Raw genomic sequence first — 24,615 nt, forward strand, 5'->3', positions numbered from 1 at the left:
TAGGTTCTACTGGACCCACCGCTGTAGTGACTACGCCGGCACAAAATACGACAGCAAGCTCTAGCAGCACACCTATCACAGGGGTGGAACTGAGCTCTGCCTCAACTAACACTGGTGCGTCTAAACGACTTTTATTGACACCACCGCCTGATAGCAATCGAAAAGGGGATTTGACGGTTGTGAGTGGTGCAACCAAATCACTAGTTGCACGACAAAGTATGGAGGTAGCTCTTGACCTTGCACCTAAGGCTACATCTGAACCAGCACCAAACGACTCGACTACACCCGTCTTCCCGGAGCCTGCTCCGTGGAAAAGTTTATTTCAGAAGAACAGGCTTGCGACAAATGGTATGAATCTTGAATATATTCCCCCAACACTTGTTAATGGCCAAATGGTGGTGCAATTGGAGAAACAAGAGGTTGAGACGCAGATGGAGAAATGGAGGTGGCTTTGATTGTATATGTCATTGGGGAAACCCCGGGCTACAATGTGATGAAAAGGTATGTTACTTTTAACTGGGTAAACATCGCTGAACCAGATATCTATTATCATGATGAGGGGTATTACCTTATTAGGTTTCACACTATAGAAAATAGGAATGCAATCCTCTATGCTGGTCCTACACCATTAATAACAAACCTATAGTGTTGCAACCTTGGACCCCAGATTTTGATTTTTCACAACAATTTCCCACTGAAGTTTCATTATGGGTCAAGTTCCCCAAGTTACCTATGTCCTATTGGGGCACCAAATCGTTAAGCAGAATTGCTAGTGCTGTAGGTAAACCTTTGTTTGCTGATGAGTGCACTACCAAACAAACTAGAGTTTCCTATGCCCGAATGCTTATTGAGGTTAACATTACAAAAGCTCTCCCTAACAAAATCCCAGTGTTTGGTCCCGAGGGTCAAAAATTCTAATAAGAAGTTACTTATGATTGGAAACCTGAGTATTGCGATCAATGTTTGACTATTGGACATAGATGTCCTCCACAACCCAGGCCCCAAGCACCCCCAAATGTGGCTCAAAATAGAAGAAGGAATAATAGGAGGGTTCCCATGGAATGGAAGTCTAAAAGGCAATTGGCAACAGCACCAGTACTTGAACAAACAATGCAACAACAACCTGGAACAGCGGAGAATAACCTACCTCAGCAACAACCCTTTGTGCTTAATAGTAAAGGTATGATGATACCAGATAAACCACCTGTGTAGAACAGTGTTGCTCCTGCACTTACATCCCAGAACTTTCCTGTGCTGGTATCCCCTTTGAGAATGCGTGGAAACCCAAGTAGATATTGAGTAACAGTGTCACTACCTTGCCTCTAGATAGGGGTGGGACTAGTGCTCAATGAATTGGCTCTTTTGGAACATTAGAGGTGTGAATACGAGGTATAAGCAGAAAGAATTTAGACAATACCTCAGAAATAAAAGGGTTACTTTGGCAGGGGTGATTGAAACAAGAGTTAAAGCACACAAAGCCCAGCACATATTGAATAATATTGCACCAGGTTGGGGAATGATAAATAACTATAGTGATGCTGACAATGGCAGGGTGTGGGTAATTTGGGATCCATCTTGGTACTCCATTACTATCATCAAACAGGGAGCTCAATTTATTCACTGTAAAGTCAGAGGAATCTCAACTATGATTGAGTGTCTCCTGACTGTTATCTATGGTTACAATACTGCTATACAAAGAAAAGAGTTGTGGGACTCTTTAATGGACTGTGCAAATGGAGTCAATAGCCCATGGCTCATAGGTGGTGATTTCAATGCTGTACTGAGTGCTATGGATAGAGAATGAGGAAATGCTGTCACTATTGCTGAAACACAGGGTTTTATAGATTGCATTACAAATCTAATGCTTAATGAACTTAACTAGCGAGGTGAATACTTTACCTAGACTAACAAACAATATGGTCTGGATAGAATATACAGTAGGATTGATAGACTGTTTGGCAATGGAGATTGGATGTTACAGTAGGGATAAGTCTCCACTGACTATGAGCTTCCATATATTTCTGATCATGCTCCTATGCACCTGTGCTTGCAAGCAACTCAACAACCAGCGTAAATCTCTTTCAGGTTCTTCAATATATGAACCTCCCACGACCAGTTCTTGGGAGCAGTCCAATCAGTCTGGAATCAACAGTTCAGCAAAGATGCCATGAAGAATATTTGGGCAACACTCAAGGCCCTAAAGCCTCATCTAAAGAAACAAAACACTGGGCACTTTAGAGGTATTGCTCTGCATATTGAACAAACTAGAAATGAGCTACAAGATGTATAAAGAGCACTCACTAGTCAATGCAGTGAGAGTTTATTAGTCAGGGAGAAAGTAATCATTCAAACAATAGAAAAATGGTCCATAATTGAAGAGGCGACACTCAAACACAAGTCAAAATCCAATTGGATCAAATTGGGAGATTCAAATTCCAAGTATTTTGCTGTTGTTATAAAAGAAAGAACTTGTAGAAAGCAAATCTCTGAACTGACATCTCTGGCTGGGGTAAGGATAAATGACCCCAAAGACATTTATGCTGAGATCGTGCTATTTTACAAAGGCTTTACGGGTTTCGTCGCCAGTAACTCTTCCCCGCTGTCGAAGAGCATTATGCAGAAAGGTCCAGTTCTCAACCATCAGCAACAACTTCAGTTATGTGCTCCAGTTACAGATGGAGAAATTTACCAAGGACTATCTTTCATTGGAGATGAAAAGTCACCAGGTATTGATGGATATAACTCTCATTTTATAAAACATGCTTGGCCTGTTGTGAAAGTTGAAGTAATTAAAGCTATACAAGATTTCTTTGCCACTAGTAGGTTGTTTCAGGGTATAAATTGTACTACTTTGACCCTGCTACCTAAAGTCCCAAATCCTGTTACATTTAAAGATTTCAGACCAATAGCCTGCTGTACTATTCTGTACAAATTGATTGCTAAAGTCCTAGCAGCTAGATTACAAATTATCATGCCTAGTATTATTTTTGAAGCATAAGCAGGTTTTGTCCCTGGTAGGAAAATTGCTGGTAAAATCATCCTAGCTCATGAACTGGTCAAAAACTACTCTAGAAAATAGATTTCTCCCAGAGCTATGATTAAAATTGATCTACAAAAAGCCTATGGTTCTGTAGAATAGCCTTACCTGGAACAAGTCATGATAGAACTAGGCTTTCCCAGCAAATTTCTCCAATGGATTTTGGCTTGTGTCAAAATTTGTCAACTACACTGTTTTAATAAATGGGACACCCTCTGAATCCTTTAATGCTACTAAAGGTCTTCAGCAAGGTGATCCCATTTCCCCTTTCCTATTTGCCATATCCATGGAATACCTTAGTAGATGTCTCCTTGAGCTAAAATATGTCAAAGAGTTTAAATTTCACCCTAAATGTGCAAAACTAAACATCACTCACCTGAGCTTTGCAGATGATCTTCTTCTTTTCAGTAGAGGTGATTCTACTTCCATCTCTGCCCTTCATAAATGTTTCCTCACTTTCACTGAAGCATCAGGTTTACAGCCAAATCTAACCAAAAGTTCTGTCTATTTTGGTGGAGTTTCTCAAAGTGACAAAGATTTTATTCTTCTCCAGCTTGGGTATGGGCAGGGAGATCTACCCTTCAAGTACTTAGGCATTTCCCTATCCACCAAGAAACTCTTTATTATACAGTGGCAACCTCTGATTAATAAAATCACCAATAGGATTGCTTCTTGGACAGCCAAAAAACTGTCCTATGCTGGGAGAATTCAGCTTGTTCAGTCAGTGATCTTTGGGATACAAGCTTATTGGGCCCAACTTTTCCCCATCCCTATTCATGTACTTAAAGTTATAGATGCCTATTGTAGAAGCTATATATGGTCTGGCACAAATACTATCACTAAAAGAGCGCTAGTTGCCTGGGACAAATGCTGCTTACCTAAATCAGTAGGGGGCAAGAATTTGATCAACATTCAGCTATGGAATAGAGCTGCTTTAGCAAAAACATGCTGGGACTTGGCTCACAAACAGGATAAACTTTGGATCAAGTGGATACATGCATACTACATCAAAAGGGGGCAGATTCATGACATGGTAATACCTAAACAAGCTTTTTGGATGGTTAGACAAATATTACAGGCATCTCTTACACTTCAACAGATTCAAATTTAGCCAGTAAGTAAACACAGCATGATTAGATCCATATATCTCCAACTGCTGCCTGTACTACCAAGAGTTCCATGAAAGTCACTGGTTTTCTCCAACAATGCTAGGCCAAAAGCTAAGTTCACCATGTGGTTACACCTTCATGGTAGGCTACTTACTGTTGATAGATTACTCAAATGGGGAATCCAAGCTGACTCTAAGTGTGTGATGTGTCAGACTCATGATGAAAATATGGAGCACCTGTTTGTACAATGTCATTTTGCTGTAAAATTGTGGGAAGGACTGCTTAGATGGCTACAGAGACCACTAATGAATGCTACTACATGGGAATGTTATATCAGCTGGATTATTGCTAATGCTAATGGAAAATCCATCCACGCCTGCTTCTTTAAAATTATAGTGGCTGAGTGTATCCATGCTCTATGGATAGAAAGGAATGCTAGATTATTCGAACGAAGGCAGTCTACACCGAATGCCATTGCCAAGACCATTGCGTATGCTTGCTATGTACGAGCTACCCCAACCATGATGACATACTTGATCAAGCTTTCCTTCTAGGTGTTTTATTTGATATGAACTGAGAGCATTGTAGTGAGGAGTGTTCTGTAGGTACGTTTTTGAGATAGTTTAGCTGAGATGTAGCTAACTATGGTTTTGTAACTCTGCATTTGGTGATTAATGGAAAAATAAGTTGATTACCAAAAAAAAAAAAATTATCTATACTAACTTGAGCGCGCTACAAAAATTTATATATTTTAAATTACGAGTACATCTTTACCGGAACAAAAATATAAAGAAGCTAGAGGGGTGGAGCGCGTAGATGGTGGGGTGCGGCAGGGGGCGAGGGGGACGGTTGGGAGACAATGATTCACGCGGTAGTTTATAAAAGGGAAACTATGTTGAGTAATAATCTCTTGGGAAAACATAGAAAGTACCAAAATTATTAATAATCGTAAAAGGAAAAAAACAAAAATGGGGCTCCGAATTCGTGGAGATGCATGAAGAGTGTGTGAGTGGCACGCTCCAAATAATAAAAGGATATCAGTTTTGGTAGGGACTTGATGTAAACATTTAAGCAGTGGCAACCTTCCTTCCTATCCTAATTCTCACTACAGTTTGTTTGCGCAATAAATTGGCATCCCTTATTCCTTTCAATTCCCCATTTTCACCTTATCATAACACGTCCTTCATTCCTAACCACTCACTAGTCACTCGTCTTGCTTTCCTTTACCAATTTTAGCTTCTGTAGCACATATTTTATCTACAAAAACAGAGAGCATTTATTAGCCCATGAAAATACACGTTTATAACTTCATTTGTTTGCTTAATTCATTTTGACTAATGCAATTTGGCTCATCTAAAGGTTAGACTATTTCGGACTAAATATATGGACTAAATTTTGAGGTAATTAAATTATAAGAAAACAAATACTAAAGAAATTAAAACTTGATAATAGTTGAGTGCATTGGACTAATGACCCCTTGTTTAATCTAAGTAGCCTTTGGGTGTTTAATAATCTGCCCGTTTATTAGCTCCATTTTTTTTAAATCCCTCCAAATTCAATCTAATTAACTCGTCCATTTGATATACCTATTATTTACTACTACTGTTTATTTTGATTATTAGAATTTAGACATGAACATTATTTAGGGATATGGTAGTTGAGAAAATGACTATGTTTATGACTTTCATCATTTAGTGCAATTGCTTTCTGAAATTTGGTGTGTAGATATCGCAGTTGAGAAGAGGAATATGTCACATTCTTATTGAAAGTTCAAATTCCTTGCTACAATTTATCAAAGATTTTACAGTAGTCCATCTAATGAGGGGCTTTTTTTTTAAATAATCATTTTTAATGGGAAAGTGTAATAACAGAAAATTAATGTATAGTTGCAAAAGTATGAAATAACATACATCTATAGTATGAAGTAAAGTGACCAAGCGGAGAAAAGTTAGTAAAGTAACCAAGTGGAGAAAAGTTAAAAACTAGTAAATTCAGAACTCAAAACTTAACAACCGTCACGATAAATTTAATTTCCATTATTAAAAAAAAGTTCAAACCGAACTTTGTGCAGTCCTAATTGAGGGGTCGTTCAAACAAGGTTACTCCAAGATCAAGATTATAATTAGAACAGATCATCACACTTTTTATATGTGATAAATAAATTCACACTTTGATATAAAATTTATTTTGTAAGTTAAGGAAATCAAACACTAAGCAAATTTAATTAATCCCTGTAAACTTGAGAGTTCAAGGTTGGATTCGTCAGTCGTCACATAGAAGTCGCATGGAAGAAATTACTCCATCTATTTCAATTTATGTGACACAATTTTAGTTTCTAGAGTCAAATAATTTAATTTTAACTATAAATTCGGACATGAAACGTGAAATCTTTAAGTTTATTCAAATAAAATATTACATATTTAAAAAGTACGTAAAAAATACTACAATTACAATAATTGATAATTCAAAATATTTAAAAGATATATAAAAAATCACAATAATTTTTTTTTCATTTGAATCTTAAAATTCTAAAGATAGCACATAAATCGAAATGAAGAGAGTAAAACATTATTGGACATCACCCAAGGGAAAATGGCGCTCTCTCACAATTCTGTTGGCATTTAAGCTTTGTTGATTGTTGTACTAAATGACTCTGCTAGTCCCTATTTAGTTAAAAATAATATTTTCTTTCTTCTTCATCATACCAATCTTTTATTTTCTGCCTATATAAACCAGCGATCACGTGAAACGACATGATGCTTTGGTTAATAATTAACTCGAAATTACTATATTTAAAGGTAAACAAGTATAGTAGGTACCCCTCTTCATAAAGGCAAGTACCATGCTTCTGCCTCGTCATGTCATCCCTTTAATTTTTCTCTTTGGATCACACTTTGAAATCAACCCTTTTATTTCAACTTGTTCCTCGGAATTTGAAATCAATTAATCATAACACCAATATTTATACTTCATTCAGGATCCCTGGTTTGTTTAAATTCACTGATGGTGGAAATAAGTTAAATTCAAAATGAAAAGAAAAACAGATAAGGAGCCTGTTTGAATTGGCTTATAAGTTCTTTGAAAACCGTTTTTAAGATTTTTAAGTGTTGGACAAATTTTTATAATCATTTTGTGCTTAAAATAAATTCAAAAAATAATTAAATCCGTTTAACTTAACTTATCTAAAATAATTTATAAACTATTTTTTTTAAACCCCATCCAAATAGGCTCAAGGTAAGTTTTAATATGCGGCATCATGTACGCATAAAACCAGCAAATTAGGTCCCCACACTCACCACATCAACTCTCAAACAGACAACATCACCATTCTCCCATTCCCCATCTTACTTTCTCAACCACTCTCGTCTCCTAGCGCGTGAATCCTCAGTTACTACAATGTACGCACTCTCAAAATCCCCATCATCAAAAGCAGCTGCTCAGTGCCACGTTTAAGTAGTGGGTCCCCCCATACGGTCTGTATTAAGAAAACAGGAAAACCACAAGTGTAATCCCATTTCCAATCGTTGCCTTCCATTCAACACCAACACAAAAGTGTGTGTCAATTGGCATTTCGCCTTCTCCATTCCATACATATTTATACACCTATGGTTACTAAACGATGGAAATTATCACTTAAAAATACTTATAGCTACGCAATTCACTATAAAAGTAATTAGCGGTCGTTTGGTAGGTAGAAAAAATATAATCCCGAGACTAATTTATCCCATTTTTTGGGATTATTTTATTCCATCTGGATAGTGGGATAAGGTGGGATATTCTATCCTTGAGATTATGCTTCATTTTGTACCGTGTTTAGTAGGAGGTATAAATTATCCCAGGATAAATTTATACCTTCTACTAAACACGATACAAAAAATTAGTGTTGGGATATCCCAGCCTATACCATGCACCAAACGACCCCTTAGTGATCGGTAGAATTCAAAAAATTAAAACTAATAGGAGTAAACCTAATAACTTGGGCCCAAACTCAATATTTCACTTGATCTTCGTTAATTTGTACAACAAATTATTAATTTAGAATTTACGAACTCAAAAAGATTAAAATCTCGAATTCATATAATTCAAATCATCGCTCCACTTGTGCAGCGACGGAGCTAGAAAGTCAAGTTTAAAACTCATAAAGTCAAATTCTTGTTCCGCATCTATACTGGTGTAGATAACTTAGCAATTGTTATGACTAGTAAAGTCAAATTCTGGCTCCGCCTCTATATCCATTTAGATAAAACTTAAATCCTTTCATACACATTAGTACAAGGACACATCCACGCACTTCGATAATGTACATACTATATATATATAACTACTTCATGTCATACTGGCCTTTTATTATTTTTAATTTAGCAGTACCCTTTGCGATTTTTATTTGCCTTTGCCACCACTATCCCCACAATCTCATTCCATTCCATCCTCTCTCATCTTCCCCTACACTTTTCCCTTTTCCAACCTCTCCCCCTACCCTTTCCACTGAAGAAACAAAAATACCAAACATGACTGAAGAAGAGTGGCTTAAAGCAGCAATCATGGATGACACTATGGTTGCTGAATTACTGTTACGTCTCAATCCATCGACCAAGTCAAAGAAGAAAGGCTTACCGTCGCTTGAATGGACTGTTCGTCAACGAAGGTCTAGACCAGCTTCTGTTAATGCTAAGAAACCGGTTACACGTGCTAGTCCGACAACTCCCTTGTCATGGAGTGGGGCCACATCAGTTAGTGGTGGTGGTGGTGGTAGTCGAGGTGGTGTTGATGGTGGCTATGAAGAGTCTAGTGAACCACCTCCTTTGAAAAGTACATCAAGTAACACGAGATCTAAGGTTTGTATGTTTGTTCTTCTTCTCTCTCTCTCTCGATGTGCGTGATTTTCGTGTACTGTTATTAGTTTGTCTCTTGGTAAGGCAAGTTAAGATTTGCGTACACTCTATTCTTCCAGAACCTACTATGTTGGATTTTAATGGATATGTTGTTGTTGTGGTTATTAGTTTGTCCATCGTGTGTTACGTTTACGGTGAACGGTGTGTGGTGGTTGTGGCGAGTTGTGCGTTGACGTGTCGCGTGTCATTCGATTTGACTATTTCCAAAATTAGGATATTTCTTTTCAAGTTTCAACGCGTCCATTGGAAGCAATAGTTATAGGAAAGCTGTGGTTTCATTGGTCTCATCAACTGTCATCACTGTTTTTTCATTTTCAAATAAAAAACAAACAAAAAAACTCTATTGGATTTAAAAAACCATTAGTGTCATTTTATCTGATTAGTTATAGTCTAGAAGGTTTCCGGTAGGAAGACGGAGGTTGTCATTGGTGGCACCGTTTTATTAGACGCGTGTTGACTAAAGTGCCCTGCTATATATAAATCTCCTGACTTTCCAATTTCCATATATTCAAAATTACTGTAACTTCTCTTTTATTAAATTACTACTTTCTCCGTTTTAATTTATATGACCCCTTTTGACTGGACATGATATTTAAGAAAGAGGAAAAACTTTTAAAACTTGTGGTTCAAAATAAGCCTTAAAAATTTGTGTGGCTGTAAATCATTCATAAAGTGAATTTATTTTCAAATTAGGAAAGAGATCATTTATTTTGATACGGATTAAAAATGAAATAGATTCAAATAAATTGAAACAGGGAGTATTATTAAATGAATAATTACAAGGATGAGAAAAGTGGTGACTTTACTTCAAAGTATGTTGTCAGACGCACAAGATTGAATGACTCTTCACGTTTTTCTCTCACCAGCCAAACCCCCCATTATTGTATGGCGTCTTCGTGTCACACTTTATAGTCCTCAAATGACCAAACCACCCTTTATTATTCTTAAGGGATATTTTTTTTTTTTCAATTCAATTTCAGCCGACCCAATGAAGTGACCATGAAAAATGTCGCCAGTCTTTGTCGGGGTTGGTCCTCTTTTTAACCATTGGATTTGGTACTGAATTGCAAAAGAAGCATTAGCCCCACTAGCCACCACCTCCTCCATTAGTCAAACCCCTTTTTGTCCTCACTTTTCAGTACCCCTACTTACTTTTTTGTGTCCTAAGTGTGATTATTGGGGGCATTTACGTCTTTTTATTATTTGAATATTTAGTTTTTTATTTTTTGTTTGGAGAAAGGGGAGTGGTTTGGAATTTAGATGATGAGTAAAGACTAAAGAGGATGGCGTGTGCTCGTGGCAAATAGGTCTGCGTTCAGTTTGGTGGTAATGTTTGTTAGTGGTTATGCACTTTAATGCATCTCTTTCCGTCCGAATTTATGTGACATTATTTGACTAAACACGAAATTTTTAAAAAAAGACTTTTAAAATTATGGTCCAAAATTAAATTATCTCATAAATTAAATTGTTTCTAAATATAAAAATATAATATTTTTTTTGAAATTGGCTGAAAATGAAAGTGTGCCACGTGGATTGGGGCTAGAGGAAATATTAATTTGTAGTCGTGTAAAGCGGAGGAAATGATACTAAGTGTGGTAGGGTGTAGAGATAGCTTAAACTGCGGTTACAGGGTCAGAATCTATTATCTACTATCTACCAGTATGAGCTTGTCGTTTTATTCAACTCCACAATCTAAACGCCATTTGGTTGAAAGCAAATGAGAACGAATATTTTGGGGAACCCCACAACTGTACAGTAGTCAATTGTTTCATGTGATATACCTAAGTTTATAGCCTACGTGTATAAGATAAATATCAGTGATTGTTACAAATTTAGAATATGTGCAGAGCTTCCACACAACCCTTTTCTTTTTTGTACTCATCTTTCTTAGCTAGTCTCTTACTACAGCAACGAAGTATTTTCATATTCTGGCGCAGTCAAAAAAAGTTGGACAACCAAACTTTTGTAGCTAATTAAATTAAGATTATAGACTGTCATACCTATTGCTTGACAGCTTCTTATTGTTAGCATAATGTTATACCTTGGCGAGCTAATCAAGAAGTTAAAAGTATTTAGTCAAAGAAGTGTTTTTTAATGCAGGGATTCATTAGAATTGCATGTGTGAAAAGTCGTCCTAGGGGTTATATCTATGTACGAAACAGGTGTATAGTTGTCAAAGCAAACTTCATTTTATATCTGTCTCTGGTTCATTAAGAAGTTACTGTCCTTACTTTTAATATCACTGATATTGTTGAAAACGTATTATGTTAAATTATGAATTTTAGGTTCTCTATTTACCTACATCTCTTATGCTTTTTGAAAGAGAAATCTATTGACTATTATGGGTTTAACTTTCTATTCGGTCATTTGGATAAGGATGGCATGTTGATTGCAGATTGTCCCAAACGTTTTTTTGGCTTATATTGTTACAGAGTCGTGATTAATGTTTTAATCTCTACCTTATTAAAAAAAAAAAAAAAACAGAGTCGTGATTAATGTTTTAAACACACGAATAGTGTGTTAAATATGTAACTGAAAATTTTGTTCCTCGCCCATCTAAAACCCCTCGACATGTCTTCCATTCCATATATACTCTCTCTTTGCAGCAAATTGTTATCCAGTACTAATTTTTTGAAAGTGAGCATGCTTTTGGTGGGACATATCATTTATCTGCAGATTTTGCTTGACTTTCAGGTTAACAGTACTAGTGATGTTGCTACCACCAACAAGAGATCAAGAAAGAAAAAGGTTAGCATTTACCCTCGGCTAAGTTATGTAAATCACAATTTGCTTATGGGAATTGAGATAGTATAGTTCATCACTAGTGTAACATTGTAAATACGGATTAGTTTGTAGATTGAAGGAAAACCCGTTGCTTCATCACTTTCTTTGCTTCTTGTTAAGTGCCTGACCCGGAATGGAAATGTCATATAACAATATCCCAGGACTACAAAATTGCTTATTAATCTTTTGCCTGTTTGACTTTCTCTGACGAACAGACATTGACTGAGCTGAAAGAAGAGGAGATCTTGCTAATTAAAGAAAGAAAGCAATTGAAGAAGGTATTCTTCTTGTCTGTTTGTGATTGCTTGTCCTTATAGTTGAATTGTGTTTAAGTTCCTGAATTAACACCATTCTATGCAGGAATTAGCTATAGTACACGCCAGTTTGGAGAAACAGAGGGATACAAATCAAAACCTGAAAAGAATGAAGGTAAAATGGGTAACCTTTATGGCTTCTTGGCTGGTCTATTTAATCCTATGCACACCTCTTGTAGACTGAATTTGTCTTCGCAAGTGAATCAACGACACTTAATGGTTAGCGCGAATGATGAATCTTAGCTTGAACATGTGGATGGATATTCTTGATTAATTTGCTAATTACTTTTTCAACGCAACTTTTTTTCAGGAAAAAATAAAAATAAGATTGCTGCCTGAAACTAAGAATAAGCAAGCATTACCTAGTTTTTCTCCTCTACAAATCAAGAAAGAATAGAGGAATAGAAATTGTATACTAACTTGATATCCTTTTCTCCAGCTTGATTTGCACCCTCAGCAGGCAAATGAAAGAGATACAATTGTTGCATATGACGGGAGTTCCAGTCAGTTTCAGCAAGTGGCACTACCAAGTAATCCAGCCATTCCTATTGCAGTATTGCCATCATCTCTGGAAGAGAAGCAAGATGTTGCAACTCTGGAGTCTAAATTTGTACTCCCAGACCTCAATATTCCATTTGGCGAGGATTCCAGCGCTGAAATTCTTTGTGGAGTGAACTGAATACTAAAGCATTACACAGGCATCTTCCAACAAAGAAAGACAAGTATAATGAGAAGCATCTATAACTAGTAAGGGCTAACCCTGTTATAGGATGAATTATGGAGTCAGTTGTAACTAAGGACCTTCCTTCACCACTTGCCAAACAGAACTTGCCAAGTGGATTTTTAGTCATGAAGGTAGTGAGGGTAGTTAGGATCGGATGTCAACCGTAGGTTAGAGATCCTAACTCATTAGTTGCAGTAACATTCTTTTCTGACAGGTTTCTTCAGTGTCCGATTCTTTGGGGCCAACCCTCATTCCTTCTTAGTTTCTCTGGAAATATCTACAGATAAAATGTAACTATTTTATATAGTAGTCCATCATATATCTTGAATACCATTACTCTCTTTGCTCCATTGATGCATCTACTTGCATTACATTATTTGGCTGCATATATTTTCAAACCAAGCAAACATCTGCATATCAAGCCAACAGAGGCTTCCTTTTGAAATAGTTGTGGCATGGTGTCATAGTTTCATCGAGCTTGTTCATTGAGAATACTACTAAAAAAAATTAGTGTAAAGCATATCTAAAATTATTTATTTATAGAAATGCTGATCACTGCCATCACAAAGCAGGAATAAAATATGCTGGAGGAAATATGTACAGCAACTCTGCAACACAAGTCAAATTTCTGCAACTTCTTATTAGTATTCTAGCAAGGGAAGCTCATTAATTTTAGTTTTTGCATTCCTTATAGTAGATCTGTAATATTCAGTCACTCCAAGTTCGGTCTGAAGCTTGGTGGAACTTGAAAAACAAAAAATTGCTAGCAAATTAATCTCTATATTCTGTTTTTTAATAGCTACACAGCTGCTCACATACGCACGCAGCTGGAGAGGGGGCAGGTACGATCGCAATATTATACTGTAAAAAATATGTTTCATTAATGACATACTGCATATTCTACGTAATAGTCTTGGCGATTCAATCTTGATCCAGATTTACAAAATAAATCTGGAATTCCTATAATACACCACTGCAGTCAAAGGCAGAAGATGGGACATGGTGTATGGTATGTGCTATATATATACCAAACAAAAACTAGCCTGATGACACTCGACATCTGTGGTGCAAGTAAAATCCCCTCAAGCGATCACTAAAAGCAGAGCAACAGGGCGGAATAACTCTCCTTAGTTATGGAGACAAAACCACCAAACTACTTAGAATTGATACTAAATTGAGGACACTTCTTCAAGTTTATCTCTCTCAATGATCTACAATTTTTCATCATTGCCTGTATGCCCTCGGCTGTCACCCCTTTACAGTTCTCCAAGTTTAACTTCAACAGGCGAGAACATTTGCTCCCAATCATGGCCAAGCCTTCATCATTTAATGCTGAACCAGCTGCCTGATTTCATTTTCTCCAGTTTGAATTGCACCCTCAGCAGGCAAATGTTGCATATAACGGGAGTTCGGGTGAGTATCAGCAAGAGGTCCCACCAACTAATCCAGCCATTCCCATCTTCCTGGAAAAAGTTGCAAACAAGGTTGCAGTATTTTCAACATCTCAGGAAGAGTAGCTAAGCAAGATGCCGCAGCTCTGAGTCTAAATTTGTACACCCAGACCTCAATATTCTATTTAGCAAGGACTCCATTCCTGAAATTCTTTGTGGGGTGAACTGAAATAGTAAAAGCATAATACGGACATCCTCCAACAAAGAAAGACAAGTATACTGAGAAGCATCTATAGCTAGTAAGGGCTAACCCCGTTATAGGATGAATTATGGAGTCTGTAACTACAGATCTTCCTTCGAAACTTGCGACACAACGTGCGCAAATGGGTTTTTAGTCATGAAGGTACTGGGGGGAGTTAGGATCGGTGATTTCTCCTTGAGAAGATGTCAACCCGTAGGTTAGAGATCCTACCCCAATTAGTTGCAGTATATTCTTTTCTGACAGGTTTCTTTAGTGTCCGATTCTTTGGGGCCAACCCTCATTCCTTCTTAGTTTCTATCTGAAAATATATACAGATAAAATGTAACTATTTTATATAGTAGTTGATCAGATTGCTTGAATATCATAACTCTCTTTGATCTATCGATGCATACACTCGCATTACATTATTTGACTACATATATTTTCACACCAAGCAGACATCTGCATATCAAGCCAACTGAGGCTTACTCTAGAAATAATGGCATGATGTTCAAGCATGAAGGCGAGACATTAAACTTCATACAGAATACTACTTACAAAAATTACTGCAAAGCATATTCAGAATTATATATAGAAATGCTGATCACTGCGATCACAAAGTAGGAATAAAATATGCTGGAGGAAATATGTCGAGAGGGTCCTGGATACCATAAGTATAGCAGCTCCACAATGCAATGTCCCCCAAATTTCTGCAATTTATTAGTATTCTAGTTACTAGTCAGGCTCACACACGCACCCAACTGGAGAGGGCGCGGGTTCCACGCAGTATGTTACTGTGAAAAATGTGTATGGATACTGCATATTCTATGTAATCGTAGCATTTCAATCTTGATCCAGTAATACAAAAATAAGTCTGGAGTTCTCATATTACAAGACAGACAAAAAAGAAGGGAGAAGATGGAAAATGGTTGAAATCAAAGGAACAACATTCAAAGTATGTGGTACCCCAACAAAAACTAGCTGAATGAAACTAGACATCCGCTGTGCAAAGAAAATCCCCTCAAGCTCTCACAAAACGAAGACACTCCTCCGCCAAGTTTACCTCTCTCAATGACTTACAATTTTGTACCATTGCCTGTATGCCCTCTGCTGTCACTTCTTCACAGTTATCCAAGTTTAACTTCAATAGGCGAGAACATCTGCTCCCAATCATGGCCAGGCCTTCATCACTTAATGCTGAACCAGCTGCATTGATTACCTCAAGATTAGGCAGTTCAGCGCCTCTTCCTATATTTTTAATCAATTGACATCTACCAAATCCCAAGTTCCTGATATGATTGCACACCTCAAGAGCAAAAGCAATACCTGCCTCTGTAACACTTCTACATCTGTACAAATTAAGACTCTCCATGTTGGGGCACAATAAAGCAACTTTTGTGAGAGAGTCATCATTCAGGTGCGGGTTATGTGCCAAACAAACAGACCTGATTCTTGGTTTCTTCACACCATAAGGAAAAGGATCCCTTTTCATCCCAATACTAGTATTTTCCATGTTAACATCTTCTATTGAAGGGCAATTTCTTGCAAGCGTGAAGAACGTATAAATGGTCAATTTCACACAACCCCCGAGATCAATGGTAACAAGACTTTGTAGATATTGAGATAAATCATTCATAGACTCATCAGTCAAAAATTTTACATTAACCAGAGATAAGCATTTAAGCGTCCGATACACACTCAGAAGAAAAGAGATACCCCGCAATGTGAAATTTGTACACTTAGTAAGTGAAAGCCTAGATAACGGGAGAGAAGCTGTGGCCAACAAGAAGAGTGATTCATCCGTAACCATCGAGTCAGAAACTTCAAGTGTTTGTAAAGATCGGCTAGAAGTAGCCAAACCTTTAAAACCACTGTGAATCTTGGACACTGAAATCCAACTCAAAGAAGCACAAGCACGCTGTATAGAAAGGGTTCCTTCCAAAGTTACCGAAGTGCCCTCCACCTGAATGGCTTGTAAATTCAAACAATTCATAGACAGAGCAACAAGGGACCTATCAGTAATACCATAATTCCCAGAAATATTGATCTTACGCAAATTCCTCAAATAAAAGGATGAAGCCTCAATCCCAAAATCAGTCACGCCATAACCTGGATAGCTAATATCAAGCTCTTCCAAAAACGGAAACGAATCAGCTATAACATACAAATCAGTGTCACGTAAAAAAGAGAGATTACTACATTTCAAAACCCTCAAACCCTTTAATTCCTTCAATCCCACAACGGGTAATTTCTGGTGATTCGAGATATCAAGTTGTCGTAGATTGGAAAAACAATTGGCAAGGTTAAAAAGAAGGAGATCAAAATCACCATGGAAATCACTAAGATCGCGTTGGAAATCACTAAGATCAATGGAATTAAGATTGGGAAATCGGTGAATGAGTTTAGATAGGGTACCGTAGTGTATTAAAGACAAATGGAGGCGTATACGGTTGGTGATAGCAAGAAACTGTTTGCATACCAAAGAAACTGATTCCAAGTCTGATTGGCGATGGAGACGATTGAATATCAGTTCCCAACATTCTTCAGGCAAATCTTTGCATTCTTGCGCCATTCTTTACGGCGGAAATGTATGAGTGATTCTTGAATGGAGTGATTCTGTACTCTATTTGTGAAAGCGAATTCCGGAGTATGAGAAAATGATACCTATCTTTGTAGGTTCAAAAAAGTCTTATAACTATCATTTGAACACTTTATGATCTTTTAAGTATGCTAGAAGTGAACGCTTTCAATCTCTGTCTGCCATTTATCAAATTATGATTATTAAACTTAATCGGTATAGTGAGAAAAAAAAAAAATCTAACTAGAAACATCAGAAATTCCAACAAAAACCCAAAATTCGCAACATAATAAGTTGTACAGACAAAAGAAAAAAAAAGGGGTAAAAAATAATAGAAATTGCAATCAAAATTTTGGCAATAAGAAATTGGCAAATATCGGTCATAGACTAAAATTAACACTTTTACAAGCTTAAAAGATCAAAACTGCTCAAATAATATTTAAATGGGTCGTTTGGTACGCAAACTAAATTATTCCGGGACTAATTTATCCCATCTAAGAGGTGGAATAAAATAATTTCAAATTTGATGGGGTAACTTGTGATATCCCAAAATTAGGTTTGGACTTCATTTTATAATTTTTTTGGTAGAACGTATAATTTATATATAGCTTCTATCAAACAGAGTATAAAATTAGTCTCAAACTTAATTCTGAGATATTCCACCTTACCTCACGTATCAAACAAATTTTGTTTAACCTACCAAAGATAAGAAACTATTTTTTTTCATTTTCTCGAAATTCAGGAGTTGAGGCTACTTTAAGAGTGGAAATAGCACCAAGTAACATTTTGGATTGTTGTTTAGTCTTAGCTAGCAAATTTAGGACAAATGGTTTCTTTTTCCAAAAAAGAAAAAGAACAAGAAAAATTAGGATAAATGGTTAGTTAAACATGAAATACTAAAACTACAAACACCTTTAAGAAATTACAATATAGATTTCTAAAAAAAATTAATTTAAGAAAAAAATAAAAATTCTTAACATGCTTGTTATAAGCAAAAGGAAAAACTAAAGTAAGTATAATAAATAATTTTATTAACTTTTCAATTCCTTTTGTACCCCAGTAGAAAATTTGTTACATCAGATACCCAACCGCAAAAGTGGGTTATTGGCTTATTGGTATTGGGTTATCGGATTAGCGGGTGGGGAATGGATTACAATTTTATAATTAACGGCTTATCGGTGCGGGGATGGATTACTTAATTTTCTTATTGGGTAAACCGTTAACCCGTTAAGAATTTATCATATTTCATTTTTTTTTTTTTACTCCTAAACATGTAAAATATGTATGGTAATTATAATTTCTAAACCTAAAGCTAAGCCCCACGCGAAAAGCCAAGCCCATTTCGTAAGTCGGTAACTTTTTCACTTAATTACTTTAGTTATTAGTTTATACTTTATAACCCTAATCTACACGAAGGCTAAAGCACGGTAAGTCATTACTCATTCGTCTTGCAATTGCGTATTGCAAGACTCAAGAATTTTACTGATCAAGGTGCTTATATACGTACACGGTTTAATCATTTTTACATGAGGTGCCTTTGTCTTAAGTCTTGATAATCCATGTCCAATGCGGTGTCAAACTTAGTTGCTAATAGCGCAATCCATCAATTCCCAAGTATAACCCCAAAATAAATTTAATGTGGTTAATCGGGAGCGAGTACAAAACCGAAAGATTTTGGTACGGAGAAGGGGGCCCAATAACCGTCCAATAATTGTAATCCGATGATATCTTATAGGTTGGCTAGCGGATAGTACTTTTAAAAGCCGATAACCGTTAGCCCGAACACGTTAAACGTAATAATCCATCCGATCCGCCCGATAGCGACCACCACCACATTGGTATCCGATATCCGCATTAGAGCCCGACCATATCCAGGTTCGCATCGCGTTAGGCTCCATTCGGGGGGAGGTGAGGGCGGGGGGGGGTGGCGCTCCCTACCAAGGATTTTTCCATACCCGGAGCTCAAACTGGACCTATGATTAAGGAAGAGTAAGCATCCATTTAACGCATTCGTTGATAGTTCTTATGTATGACTTAATTTGAAGGAACATCTGCAAAAATATTTCATCAAGACTTTTAGTAATTTAATTCCAAATGTCATCTTTATTTATAAGTTAACTTCATTGATGTAATCGTACAACAATTTGTAGCATCAAATATTTTTATATTACTTGAATATCGTAAAAAAAAAATTCTTCCCAAAAATGGGTTAATTGAGAAAAAAAAAATTAAGTTAGTCCGACATAAGCTAAAAGTTAATTTGAACAACTAAAGACTTTAATCCCAAAAATTTCAGTCAAAGAAGAAGAAGAAGAACTTTGGTGCATGTATTTGTTTGAAAATGAAAAGGAAGTTTAAATATACTTCAAGAAAAAACGTTGTTTTCTAACTTCCAAGAACTTTCGTAAGATTTAATATTTAGAAATTGTCAAATTACCTTTACAACTAATATAGTGTTACAAAACAAAACAAAAAGCAAGAGTACCAAAAAAACACACAAAAAAAAAAAAAAAAAGAGTTACAAAAATAAATTTTAAGGCCAAATGGCGATTTTAGTCCCTGATTTATGGTCTTATTCCAGTTTTAGTTCTTGTGTATTTTGACTGAGCATATTTAACCTTCAATTAATGTAAACATGTGATTTGGGTCCCTCAAATTAACGAAAGTTAAAAACTTAACAGAATAATTAGTTATAATTTTGAAGGAAAAAAAAAAAGTGAATATTAACCATTAGAGTTTGTGAAAGCTAGGCCACGATTGACATCATTGTTGAAGAAATCGTACAGCATCGTCCATCAACTGAATCCTTCCGAATGCAAATCACGATCAAATCGGTTCAAAGTCTCTTCCCCACCTTCTTTCTCTTAGCTGCCTTCTGTTGCAGTGTTCTTTGTTACTTCAAACTTTGAAACTCACTGCTCTTTACGTCTTATTGCTCTACCAACTTTTGGTACTTGCATCCATGCCTCATAATAAACAGTTATTCCTCTGCTTTTCTAAAAATATTCACTTGTTTTCAATTGGATGATAACTTGGTTCATCAGTTTACTTTTTTCTTGTCCATAACCGGAACTTGTTTTTTTTTTTTTTTTCTTCTTCTAACTTTGTGTTAATCTATACATTATGTTATCCCCAGTGTTCGGGAGTATGAGTAAAATTGTATGTTTACCTCATAACTCTTAAGTAGATCTCGTTCAACCGAAAAGAAAGTGAAAACTTTAACCTTAAACTTCTCCTCGAGAAGATGGAGATCAAAGTTTACGAATGGGACCTCCCGTAATATTTTTTCTTGAAATTTTTAAGATGAAGCGTACAACCAAATAATCGTTCCAGTAATTACACTTGATGACCTGAATCATAGCTCCGCTTGTTCCATCATTATTTTTATTTTTTAAATTTATTTTAAAATATTGATTCCGGTAACTTTTTAACTTGAGTTAGTTTGAAGGAGCAAAATCACACGTTTATATTAATTGAAGATTAAGTATGCTCAGTTAAATAACATAGGAACCAAAATTGGAATAAGGCTACAACTCAACGATTAAAATCACCATTTTCCTTAAATTTTAATGTGGTTTAGCCCGAAATGACAATAGTGGGTAGAATATGTGCTAAAGCTAAAAGGGGAAGTTGCATAAATACTAGCAAATGAATATAAAACTAGTTTCTACGTACGTGTCTCGCACGTAATCCCTAGACACGCGATGAGAAAGGCTGGAAATCCTGACGTTTATGTAAGATAGTAGATATTAACCGTAGATGCAACTAATAGTTTACGTATATATGTGAATATTTATAACCAAAAAATCAAAGCGTTGATTCCATGCCATGTATAAAGATATAAAAGAAATTACTTTTTTAGCAAATTCACACCATATTATCATTATTATGTTTTTATTGGCTATTTTTATGAATAAAAAAGAAAGACTTCATGAGCATAATTAGAAGACTTTGCAGATTGAACCATAAAACTCGCTTCTTGTTATGATTTTGCACTTGCCTTTAGTATATTAGTCAGCTTTACAATTTATTAACACGTATTGTCATCCATTTTTCTAATTAATATCACCACCCTTCTTTTTATGTTATTCTTCCTTCCTAAAAACAACAACAACAACAACATACCCAATATAGTCTCACCAGGTGGGGTCTGGGGAGGGTAGAGTGTACGCAGACCTTACTCCTACCTTGTAGAGATAGGGAGGCTGTTTCCGAAGACCCTCGGCTCAAGGAAAGATGAAAAAGCAGCAATAATAAAAGACAACAACAGTAAAAGGCAGTAGTAATAAAAGGCAGTCACAACAACAGGGTAATAAGATAAACAAAATGAAAGAAACAAGCATGTAGCCCTAGAGAACTTATAATAAGCAGATGTTTAAAGCTACTACTACTTATGGTGCGGGAAAGAGACCGCGTGGCCAACTAATCCTCTACCCTGATACGTGACCTCCACACCCTCCTATCAAGGGTCATTTTCTCGGTAATATGAAGTAGCGTCATATCCTGCCTAATCACCTCTCCCCAGGACTTCTTAGGCCTACCTCTCCCTCTCTTCAGGCCCATCACGGCCAACCTCTCACAGCTCCTCACCGGAGCCTCTGTACATCTCCCCTGCACATGTCTGAATTATCGGAACCTGCCTTCATGCAACTTATCCTCCACAGAAGCCACACCCACCTTTTCCCGAATCACTTCATTCCTAATCTTATCTTTCCTTGTATGCCACACATCCATCTCAACATCCTCATTTCTGCAACCTTCATCTTCTAGACATGAGCTTTCTTAACTGCCTAGCACTCCGCCCCATACAGTGACGTCGGTCTAACTACCACTCTATAGAATTGTAATTGAGTCTTGCTGGCACTTTCTTATCACACAAAACCCGGAAGCGAGCTGCTACTTCATCCATCTCACTCCAATACGATGTGTGACATGCTCGTCGATCTCTCCATTACCTTGGATAACTGACCCATGTACTTGAAACTTGCTCTGTTGGGGATGACTTGAGTATCGAGCTTCACATCCTCGTCCGCCTCATGAATCGCGTCACTAAACTTGTACTCTAAGAACTCTGTCTTAGTCTTACTCAACTTGAAATCCTTAGACTCCAAAGTCTGTCTCCAAACCTCCAGCTTTGTGTTAACACCGCTTCGCGTCACGTCTATCAGTACAATGTCATCCGCGGATAACATGCACTATGGCACCTCCCCTTGAATGTGATGAATTAGTGCGTCCATCGCCAAGGCAAAAAGAAATGGGCTAAGAGCAGATCCGTGGTGCAGACCCATCACTATGGGGAAATAGTGAAAGCCTTAAATCACTAATTGAAAAGTAGTTAGGCAAATTTTACCCAACGTATAATGAAACTTTTCTAATTTTAATTTTTCTTTGTTGACGTACAAATTTTCTCCACAAGAGTGGAGTCCATGGGCCAGTTTATTTTGGCACCGAGTTATTTCATTGAAAACAATGAATCAAAGTTTCAAATATCCAAATGGGGAAATATATTCAAGTCCAGACAAACAGCTCAAATCAAAAACCTAGGGTTAGGCTCGTCTAAATCTTCACCATTTCTCCTCCACCCAAGGCAAATCAGAGCTCCAATCCTCATCAGATCAAGCTAAACATTGTCACTGTATTTAGTCTTGAATTTTAAATTTTTAAAAAGTTTATAAATCTGAAATTGTGTTGCTTCACTTGTAACTGAAACTGAGAAGATATGCTAATTAACTGCAGTTATGTCCTGATAGAAACAGTATAGCACTATAAGGGAACTGAAAAGCTAACCACAACTTGTGCGTGCACCAAATTAAGAAATTTAACTTTTTAGCGGTCATTTGGTTTAAAGACAAGTTATGTTTTTTAAAAATAAAAAAAAAAATTGTTTTTATTACATAGGGGATAGGGGAAGGGGAAATGGGAAAGGGGATTACAATGTGGAGATTGGAACCCTCACCAACAAGGTGAAAGTTCAGGTAACCAACCAACTGAGCTACTAGATCCCTACATTATATTATTTTTTATTGATTGTTTGATTTGTTGTATTAAACATAACATGCATTGCATAATTTCTTAGCAGAAATTGTTGTTTACAAAAATATCCTCCATCTTTTTTAGTAGAAAAAGGGTTTGAGGGATGACCTCAGGGGTTATTTTTGTCATTTTAATTGTTTTATCCTGGGATAGTCCTGCTACTATTATTCCACCATATGGCAGGGATAACTTATCCCGATCCAAGTGTAGAGGCTGTAAATTCAACAATGATAAATTCTGCAAATACCACAAGAAGACAAACCACGTAGTTGGTGATTGTCATAAATTGAAGAATAAACTAGAGAGAAGAAAATAACAAAATCTTTGCAGAAACCATTTGAAACGGGGAGTTCTTGAAAGTGATTCGAAGGTGATGTTTTCTTGTTGTCTCTATTGATAAGAAAAATTCTTCTGAATGGGTTTTTGATTTTGAATGTACATATCACGTGTGTCCTCATAAGGACTGGTTTTTAACATATGAGAAAGCTTGTGGTGTTGTCCTAATGGTGCATGATGCCCCAAGCAACGTTAGGGATTGGTGCTGTAAAAATTAGGACCCATGATGGTGTTATCAGGAGCTTAACCAACGTTCATCATGTTCCTGACTTGAAATGAAACCTTATTTCTATGGGTACTCTTGAGTCTCTTGGATGTAAATATTTAGCTGAAGGTGGAGTTCTCAAGGTTTCAAAAGGTGCTCTGGTCTTGATGAAAGGAACAAGACGTGGGACTCTCGATTACCTGCAGGGTTCAATTGTAACGGTGTCTGTAGCGATTTCTACTTCATTATCCAACGATGATCTCACCCGTTTATGGCATATACGTCTGGGCCATATGAGTGAGAAAGGTATGACCATTCTGAGCAAAAGAGGTCTTCTTAGTAAAACTGATATGGGTAAACTTGACTTTTGTGATCATTGCATTTTTGGAAACAGAAGAGAGTTATTTTCTCCAAAGCAAAACACCGTAGGCATTCTTGATTATATTCATTCGGATTTATTGGGTCCCTCCAAAGTTCCTTCCCTTGGAGGAAAACGCTACATGTTGACTTTTATTGATGATTTTTCTCGTAAGGTCTGGGTTTATTTCCTAAGACAGAAAAGTGAAGCGTTTCCTTATTTCAACAAATTCAAAGCCCTTGTAAAGAACCAAACAGGCTGAAAAATTAAGAAGCTCAGGACTGATAATGGTTTGGAGTTTTCCAGTAATGAGTTCTGCGCTATTTATGATATTGGTAGACATAAGACTCTCGTTCATAAGCCCCAGCAGAACGGAGTTGTAGAACGTATAGACAAAACATTACTTGAGAGAGCCCGTTGTATGCTCTTAAATGCTGGTTTATGTCACCGCCGTAATTGCTGGGCCGAAGCCGTTTCTACGGCTTGTTACCTAATCAATTTGTCTCCATATTCATCTATGGACTTTAAAATTCCCAAAAAAGTTTGGTCTGGTAATCCCGTTGACTACTCTATTCTTAAAGTTTTTGAATGCACTGTTTTTGCTCATGTTAAT

The 24,615-nt window shown here is 36.7% G+C and overlaps 2 protein-coding genes across 3 annotated transcripts; one reads left to right on the plus strand and one right to left on the minus strand.

Annotated features, from left to right (window-relative positions):
- The first annotated feature begins 8,481 nt into the window (after positions 1–8,481).
- LOC132055616 (uncharacterized) lies at positions 8,482–13,210 on the plus strand. 2 transcript variants are annotated; one of them, XM_059447534.1, is made up of 5 exons: positions 8,482–8,981; positions 11,733–11,786; positions 12,038–12,100; positions 12,183–12,260; positions 12,576–13,210. In XM_059447534.1, exons 1-5 carry the CDS (start codon positions 8,655–8,657, stop codon positions 12,813–12,815), a joined length of 762 nt encoding a protein of 253 aa, XP_059303517.1. In that variant the 5' UTR covers positions 8,482–8,654; the 3' UTR covers positions 12,816–13,210. The 2 variants fall into 2 exon arrangements, with proteins under 2 accessions (XP_059303517.1, XP_059303518.1); XM_059447535.1 differs by having other exon boundaries at positions 8,484–8,981; positions 12,183–12,251.
- A 1,980-nt stretch (positions 13,211–15,190) lies between these two features.
- LOC132055615 (F-box/LRR-repeat protein 3-like) lies at positions 15,191–17,522 on the minus strand. The gene has a single exon (XM_059447533.1). The coding sequence runs from the start codon at positions 17,062–17,064 to the stop codon at positions 15,514–15,516; it is 1,551 nt and encodes a 516-aa protein (XP_059303516.1). The 5' UTR covers positions 17,065–17,522; the 3' UTR covers positions 15,191–15,513.
- Positions 17,523–24,615: the final 7,093 nt, after the last annotated feature.

Source organism: Lycium ferocissimum, chromosome 5 (genome assembly GCF_029784015.1).
Source record: "Lycium ferocissimum isolate CSIRO_LF1 chromosome 5, AGI_CSIRO_Lferr_CH_V1, whole genome shotgun sequence".
NCBI classification, from domain to species: domain Eukaryota; kingdom Viridiplantae; phylum Streptophyta; class Magnoliopsida; order Solanales; family Solanaceae; genus Lycium; species Lycium ferocissimum.

Coding starts and splice junctions, on each gene's coding strand:
- LOC132055616 (XM_059447534.1), top strand. CDS start 8,655: ATGACTGAAGAAGAGTGGCTTAAAGCAGCAATCATGGATGACACTATG. Junction 12,101..12,182: donor AAAGAAAGCAATTGAAGAAG/GTATTCTTCTTG, acceptor CATTCTATGCAG/GAATTAGCTATAGTACACGC. Junction 12,261..12,575: donor AAAGAATGAAGGTAAAATGG/GTAACCTTTATG, acceptor CCTTTTCTCCAG/CTTGATTTGCACCCTCAGCA.
- LOC132055615 (XM_059447533.1), bottom strand. CDS start 17,064: ATGGCGCAAGAATGCAAAGATTTGCCTGAAGAATGTTGGGAACTGATA.